The sequence below is a fragment of the Periophthalmus magnuspinnatus genome, chromosome 15, assembly GCF_009829125.3.
Source record: "Periophthalmus magnuspinnatus isolate fPerMag1 chromosome 15, fPerMag1.2.pri, whole genome shotgun sequence".
Classification (NCBI taxonomy): Eukaryota; Metazoa; Chordata; class Actinopteri; order Gobiiformes; family Gobiidae; genus Periophthalmus; species Periophthalmus magnuspinnatus.
The window spans coordinates 13,568,952-13,577,268 of record NC_047140.1 but is presented as its reverse complement, the minus strand read 5'-3'; the positions used below and the strand labels follow the sequence as shown (position 1 = coordinate 13,577,268).

Sequence of the window (8,317 nt, the reverse complement as noted above, 5' to 3'; positions counted from 1 at the left end):
GCGCCACAGTGTTTTTAAACTCCATACACTTTCACTAAACTCATTTGGATAATTCCAGCTCTGGAACTGCTAATCTCTACTAAATAAAAGGTAAAAGGTAGCTATTAACTTGAAAACTACAGTTTCATGATATCACAAGATGGAATAGAGCAGTAGATAAACAGAGTGAAGGACTCAAACATGTGAATGAAACAAAACACCTTGAATATGAATTATAACTGAATAAATGAACTTACCTTGCTGCAGTAGGGACATTCTCCAAAAATAGTGTTAAAGCTTTGACGTGTGGACGGCAGTGCACGCAGCCACTAAAAACACAAAGCATGTTTATTCAATTAGATATTTTTTGGAAACCCCAAAATCACAACAGCAGTTGCCCCTTAGGGCTGACCATGATCAATGATTTAGGGTCGCCTTTGTTCACATACACCACACATCATTCCCCCCAAACACACAGAATGAGCCACATGAGACGCCATCAGCCGATTACAGAACTTATTTCCAAGTGCTTCAAATGGACAGACCCAGTGAATACGCATGCACTCACTTCCCTGGTGCTATACACGATGGTCTTTTCTTCCACCTGTGGCTGAACACAGCGTGAGGACCATACGCACTGGTGACAACAGGGAAAAACCTTTTTGAACACAGACCAAGACTAGCCTACATGTGTCAAACAACAGCTCAGCAGCTGATCCAAGCGTCTTTTTAAAAATTCAGTTCCAAGCAATTTCACCACAGACTGTGTAGGTCGGCCTGAGGTCAGCTGCATTCACACCACAGTCGCCCCACTCTAGTGTGTGTGGAGCCGCTCCAGAATGCAAGAGGAGCAGATCAGATCACCTGTTTCAAGCTCTCTCAGAGCGGGCTTTTAAGGCAAATCAGAATGTTCGCTCCGACCCAAGCACCGCTCTAAGAGCCATAGACTGTATATTCTTCATAAAGTCTATGCTTGGAGCGAATGCTCTTTTATGTCAATCTTACTTGTGGCAGTGTAAAAACGACCTTAAATCTGTGCACTTGAAGGCTTTATTTCTCTTTATCCAATATTACTTGAATTTAAGCTGGAGAAATGGCAATGTGTAGCTCATTTTATGTAACTTATTTTAAAAAGATAAGAGTGAACAAAATGAACAAGATGAAATGGTATTGATAATATAATACAGACACAAACAACATTTTTGTGCAGCTGTGTTAAAGATGCAGTATGTAGCTTTTCTGGTTGGAGGTTGCTTGGCTCCCTGGAGATGTTGTTGTCAGCCTAAAATGTGTTTCTATTGGTCAAAAATAACTTGAAAAAGATGCATTCTTATGCACTTTATCTAGTATATAGTTATAGTAAAATAGATTTATTCAATTAACTACCGTAGTTGGTCTTTAATGCATGTGTCATTATTTTACATTTTGTTAATTTTAAACCATAATAAAGACGCATCAGTCAATCTAAATGAATAAGATCTAAAAGAGGTAACCTTTATAATATGGTTCATAGCTCTTGGAAGTAAATTTAGCATTAAATGTCTGGACAGTCCTGGTCGAAAGGATGACACCTCTGAGGATAGTTACTAGTTTTAGAATAGTAGCAGTAGCAGTAGCAGTAGCAAAATGTTTAAGCGTACCTGGTATAGACAGTCCTGGTGGAAAGGCTGACCACAGCGAGGATCGTTACAGACCTGATCCGGGATCCCTGAGTCCAGACGGAATGAGTAACAGATGCCACACTCCACGCTTAGGCTCTAAAATACAGGTCATAATATACAGTGAAATAAAACAGGTTAAAACAAGAAGTGAACATTCCACAGTCATGTATTACACAGGAGAGAAAATATAATTGAGCCTTGTGCTGTAGCTGCAATATATATTTGTTAAATATTTTCAAGTAAACTGAACCTTTTAGGCCCAATATGACACCAGAAATAATGGATAAAGTTTATTACAAGTTTATGATAAGGTTTTGCCTAACCAGGAAAATTAGGTCCACACAGACAAAACCCAAGCTGTGCAGGGAACTGAACCCCAGAACATCATAAAGAAATGTAGAAATGAGTGACATATCGGTTCTACTATCAATATTGATAATTTTTCCAAGCTTCTGTAATTAGGTTAAAAATCTGTCTGTAATAAACATACATTATCATGCGACAAATCATTTTATATCCCAGATAAATACATTTTGTAATTTTTTACAAAAGTGAAAATTTATTCCACAAATTAAAAAAAACACCATGACCAGAGAGTAGAATCTTCAGAAAAAGATCGCATTTTTCTGACGCAATGGCAAAAGACAGTACATCCTTAACTACCCATTAATTAATCTCAGTTTATTTTGCACTCTGTTTCTACCTGCTCTCTTTAGCATCTACCCCCCTCTTCACTCCGCGAGACTCATGATGTAGGTTTCAAAAAAAAAAAAAAAATACATCTGGTGAATGTAACTTTTCCTGCTGCTGTGAATCTTAATGAAGTGGAGCATTAATCATTTCAGCTTTGGAGAAATAAACAGGTGACCTCTGACCCCCGCGCAGAGACGGAGCCGAGCGATACAAGCGTTTGTGTGATTAAAGGGGAGAGATAGAGCCGCGCGTTCTGAAATCTTTGTTATTTAAATCATCTGTAAACAGGAAACCAATTAAAGGGACTCTGAGCCCGCCTCAACAATAAACTGAAACATACACTGTAAAAAATGAGTGCATTAAAATTAGGGCTGGGGGACTAATTAGAATTTTTTTTTTCCTTGTTTTGACCGTTCTGAATTTTCAATTTCACTTTAGTTTCGTCTTATTAACAACATAAACAATGCAGGCCTTTAAGCGTTGTCATTTAACACAAAAAGTCCGCCTACTCTAAACCACATGCTTTTACTGACAGAGGATTGACTGTGGACCTCTCCATTAAAAAGACACAAGCTCATCAATGACCATTACAAATGACAGAATATCAATTATAATTTTATCAATTGCATTGCTTTCTGAATCGTTCTGCCTCAAGACAGCTGTGGCTAAAGAAGGAGCTTACTAACATGAAATGAATTAAAAATGTTAAGAGTATCAAGTGTTCATAAAGGCGCTTTATACATTAAACGCAGTCTTGTTATTACTATAATTTAAGAATGTATTGACCTTATTCCGCCCTGCCCACTTTTGCCTCCAAATGCTGCTAAACTGCACTTCTGGTTAAGTTGGAATCCCGTTCAGTTCAATGGACTTTGCTTTGTTTCAATATATGCATTTTAAAAAAATCTAAATTATGTGCGAGGAGAGCATTACTACTGCAAATTCAAATTGCAGATACATTCAGATACTATTACACACATGAATAATATAAATAATTATTTTCTTAAATCTGCTAAACACAGGATTGCCATTTTGATTCAGGCCAATTAACTCTTAACAGTATTTTTTTGCAGTGGAAAATTTGATTAATTGTAGTAGAGAAAAGCATTCACTCTTTACTCTCCTTGTAACCTAGAAACAAACGCTAAAGTTAAGTATCAGAAATGTAAACACAACTTTTGGTGACTTTTTTTTTTTATATTTTGGGTGCATTTTGTGACTCACAGATTTTTCGTGAGTGGCTGGTGACGGGAACTGTATCTCCAAAACATCCCGAAGGTTCAATAGGACGCTGCACTCAGGGTTCCTGCACAAAAAAACCAAAAAAAAAAACAAAACTAACACTAACTAAAACAACACAGAGGATTCAGGGGGTGGAGGAGAGGGAGAGATGGAGGTAGAGAGAGTATAGATGACAGAAACACTGAAACTCTGCTTACCACAGGTGCATGTTGGCGTTGAGTTTGTTCCTCAGAGGAGTCACCACTGAAAAGTAAATTACAGCACAGTAACATTAATAATAAATAATTATTCATATGTTCAATATTTATAGTCAGCATTAAACGCTTCCAAGAGCATTAAAGGTGCACTATGCAACGTTTCTAGTGAGGGTCTGCCACCTACTGGTCTCATGGAGAAGCGATAACATCTCCATGGACACAAGCAGGGGCAGACACTCTTCTGAAAAGTTGCATGGCGTTTGTAGTCTTTTGTTTTTGTTTTCTTGTTTACAGAGAAAATTATGTTACTTGCAATTTGCTAAATGCGACCATTCACAACTCAAATCTGTGTCAATCATCCAGACTAGTATTGTCTTCGTAGTTAAATACATATATAAATAGTTTCTGTATTTCCTCATCTATACATCTACTGTCTGTTTTTGGCCTAATATGTTCATACATAGTTGTTGAAAGTGTCTTGCCCATGAGCATAAGGACATACATAAGGACAGACCCATTAGAGCCAGCAGACCATGTTTACCATGTTTTCCGTGTTTTCCATGTTTTCCATGTTATTTGTGAACTGTATTCCTCCTGTCTCCTGTCTCTCATCACTCTTTCCTATTTTCCCTAAATGCAAAATCCAATACTTTTCCCGCTCGCCCTCTCCGTGTTTGGGGTCTCGTCTCTGTCGCGTTTAATATCTTCCGGAGTGGCGTCGCCGTGGAAACGCGCTCAGAGTCATGTGACCTTGGTGAGCAGAAACAATGGCGACCGATTGACGAGGGGCAGAGACACGGTTTGGAGTGAAGTGACAGAAGACAAAAGCACAATGTAGAAAAACAGACAGGCAAAACACTGCACAAGAATGTCTCAATTGTAGCTTATAGAGATGGTCTTATACTTAAATAATTAAAGCCACAGTATGTAACCTTTAGCCAAAATATAGGCTTTCATTTCATTCAAAACTGTGTCTTTACTGTGAGTGGTCTTGCATCTCCACAAACCTGATGCTTATTTGGCCTGGACGAGGGCCATCTCCTGCTCACTTCCATGGAAATGTTGCTCATTGGCTGTAATTTTCCACAGATTTTTCCACAAAAATCTTGCAACATTCATCTAGTCGAACAATTGTGGTGCTTACAAGTTTGTAATTTAAGGTTACAAGAGTAATCGTAATCGATTTGAAATTGCAATTTGAATTAACAAAATGGCAATTAGATATTTGTCCCAAATCATGGCAGCAGATGCCACATTTTGGATGTTATTTTGTGTATTTAAGACATAGACAAACACATTCCTTTTCAGAACTCTGTTACGTCTTGTAATTTTCAACCTTTTTTAACTTTTTCTTCACAAACTAACACTTAAGTGATGTAAAACTATGATAAATATTTAGCACCGGTACTCCCAAGTCATAAGAAAAATATGAACTGTACTTGATTTTTACTATCTTAAAAATGTGAAAAACAGAACTAGTTCACTTTAAACGTTCCAAAGTTACTCCTCACTTACGCATTCTGAGCATCCGAATTATTCATCACGATGTACTTATAAGCACTTTTCACAACTTTGAGAAACCAGAGCTGAGTTTTGCCGTGACAGTAAAATGCTTTATATTTACACACAGACAGTACACAGAAGACTTATTTTGACATCAAAAGCTGCTTATACAATATGTCTGTACTGGCCAAGACAAATTTTGTTCAAATACATAGAAACATTTGGTACAAGGCCTTTAACATAGCTTTGCAGCATTTTATAAGAAATGGGTACCCAGCAATTTAATTTCCACCACGAGAGAATTTAAAAGAATAAAGTACTGACTGGTATTTTCAGCACTTTTGTTTTAAATAATCACAAATCATGTTACCCACCATGCTCTGCACCAAGAAGGCAGCACTCTGGGAGCATCTTTGGGTGTCTGGGGTCAACCTCCACTTTGATCGATGCATTGTTCCCTAAAAACACACAGGTTTAAATAAGATTATAAAAATGTCAGATGCCCTACCATCCTCCTGTATCCCTGTGTGTGAGATGCCCTCCCATCCTCTTATGGCCCTGTGTGTCAGATGCCCTCCCATCCTCCTATATCCAAGTGTGCCACATGTCCTCCTCCAGTACTCCTGTGTGCCAGATGCCCTCCCCTCCCATGTTGTACCGATGGCGATGCGTCTCATAGCGTCCGATCGACAGGGCTTCTCTGGCTCTAGGACCCATGTCTTTTGGTCGATTTCGTCCAAAACGTCCCAGAATTCCCTGAGAGACTCGACCAGCTGAAGAAACTGACTGTGGAGCTGAGCCAGGGTCGTCTAGGAACAACAAATAAAGAACAGTGATAAATGACATTGCAAGTCTAAAAAGTCTATTTGCTGAAGACATACATTCAGTCAGTGAGATGTTTGTCTTCACTAATATGAAGCACTGCAAAAGTTATCCTTATTAAACCAATCACCTTCCCTTTGTTAACTGTAAAGAGCAAGCAACCAGTTTTCCCCATCAACCCAAAACATGCACAATAGGTCAAACCCTCCAGCTTAGGTACTCCTGACCAAGACTAGCTCAAAATGTGGAGTGGGTCACTGAAGGATGGGTCAAATGAACAGGAAACTAATGAAACAATAAATTGTACCTTAACTTGCTCTACTTTTCCAGACACTCAAAGTCACTTTACAATTCCATCCATTCCACCTTAGACAAGAAGGTGACACCATCAGGCTAAGGTACAGGTAAGATCTGTGGAGTGGTGACAGCTTTCCAGTGGCACCATAGATAATAATTTACTATCAGTTTCCTAAATTCTGAATGACATGGGCACTACACTTCAAATGGTCACTTCTTTCAAACCAAATAATCCTTTCTCATTCACCATTATTTTCAAGTGTTTTTCTCTGATTCAATTATCTGCTCTCCTCCTCACCTTCTCTCCTCATCCTCATTATCTCCATCCTCTATGCCTCTCTCCTCCCCTTTTCCTCCATTCCTTTTTCTTCTCGCTCTGCTCTTGTCCCACTCCTCTCCTCCTCCTCCCTTCCCTTTTTCCTCCATTCCTTCTCTTCCTCTGCACTTCGCCTTTTCGCCTCCTCTTGTCCCCCTCCTCTTCTCCTCCTCTTTCACATTCATTTGCCAAATAAATGCTGCTGCTCCTCCTTTCCATCCTCCCCACATCTTTTTCTTCTCCTCCTCCTATCCCCCTCTTCCTCCACTGCTTCTCTCTCCTCCTCCCCCTTTCCTCTCCTCTTCCTCCTCTCTTCCCCATTTCTTCCGCCTCCTCCTCCTCCTGCATTCCTCCTCTCCTCTTTCACATTAATTTACCCATATAATCATTGCCGCTCTCACACCTGTGCGATGCCTAATTGTGTGCACTGTGTTGGCACAATGACCCGTAATTTTTGGTTCATTTTTTCGCCTAATTTTTGGTGTTTTTACATCTTTTCCATCAGATGCTCTTTCTCTCTCTCTCCGCCTACGTGTGAAGGAGACATGAACCTAAGCACAGATTTAAGGGCTGTATTTAATCGGCGCAGGTGTGGGGAGGTGCTGTCACTGGGAATAGTACCAAGTGGACAGCATAGACTGCATAAAGAAGTGTGTGACATCACCCATAGCATTCGGCTCAAGCCAAATGAAGCCAATCAAAGGCAGTAGTTAAAGGGGCGAATTTGGAGCCAAGTTCCATATTTAGAATCCTGACCATGAGTATCATAGCAACCAAAGAGCCAATTGAATTCCAAGTGCCACAGTGGGGCAAAAGTGACCAAAACTGTTGAGTCCATAAGCAAAGCACTTCACCCACATTGCCTAGTATTAATGTGGTGTGTGCGTTGGTGGTGGTCAGAGGAGCCGATTCCGCAGATTGGCAGCCTTGCTTCCGTCAGTCTGCCCCAGCACAGCTGTGGCTGCAAGAGTAGCTTACCACCACTGAGTGTGGAGTGAATGAATAATGTACAATTGTAAAGAGGCTTTATGCATCTGGAAAAGCGCTATACAAGACTTGCGCATTATTATTGTTAATCAGGACCAAGGCTGTTGAAAGTAATGCCTCCTCCTGCCCCCTGCTGGTGCTTAGTGATGCTGTCAATCAAAGATGTTGTTAGCGACCTCGTGGAACGAAGGCACTGGTCTGTTATTAATGTTCATTTCCTAATTTATTGACAAAATAGCTAAATAAAACCGTCAGGATCATGAAGAGCGGGTTAATACCAGTGGTAATTCAATTTCACATTAAATACGAACATTTTAAAGCACCTATAATGCAAAATCAACTTTTCAGAGCTTATAACCATGTTATAGTTGTTTCCCTTCTCATTTACCCTCTTGAAGTTGTTTTTGGAGTGATTCGTGCATGTTTGATCTGTAATTGCTTATTTTCAAGACGCCATATTGTCAATCAATCCCACCGCCACCGCCACCGGTACATGTCCACTGCTTCATTTTTCAATTTTATTTTCTTAATCAGTGATATGTGTAGAATTCCACAGCACATTGTCATTTTGGTATAAAGAAAAAAAAATCCTCTACTCACTAGCGTGACCTGTAGCTATC

General features: G+C 39.7%; 1 protein-coding gene across 1 annotated transcript in view; it reads right to left on the bottom strand.

Moving 5' to 3' along the window:
- Positions 1–8,317, bottom strand: part of fancl (FA complementation group L) — a 49,089-nt gene that overhangs the window by 2,666 nt on the left and 38,106 nt on the right. The window contains exons 8-13 of the mRNA XM_033980190.2: positions 5,934–6,084; positions 5,650–5,733; positions 3,773–3,818; positions 3,558–3,639; positions 1,620–1,736; positions 237–308 (exon numbers count right to left, since the gene is read on the bottom strand). Coding sequence (XP_033836081.1) covers positions 237–308; positions 1,620–1,736; positions 3,558–3,639; positions 3,773–3,818; positions 5,650–5,733; positions 5,934–6,084 — 552 coding nt within the window. The remainder of the gene's footprint in view (positions 1–236; positions 309–1,619; positions 1,737–3,557; positions 3,640–3,772; positions 3,819–5,649; positions 5,734–5,933; positions 6,085–8,317) is intronic.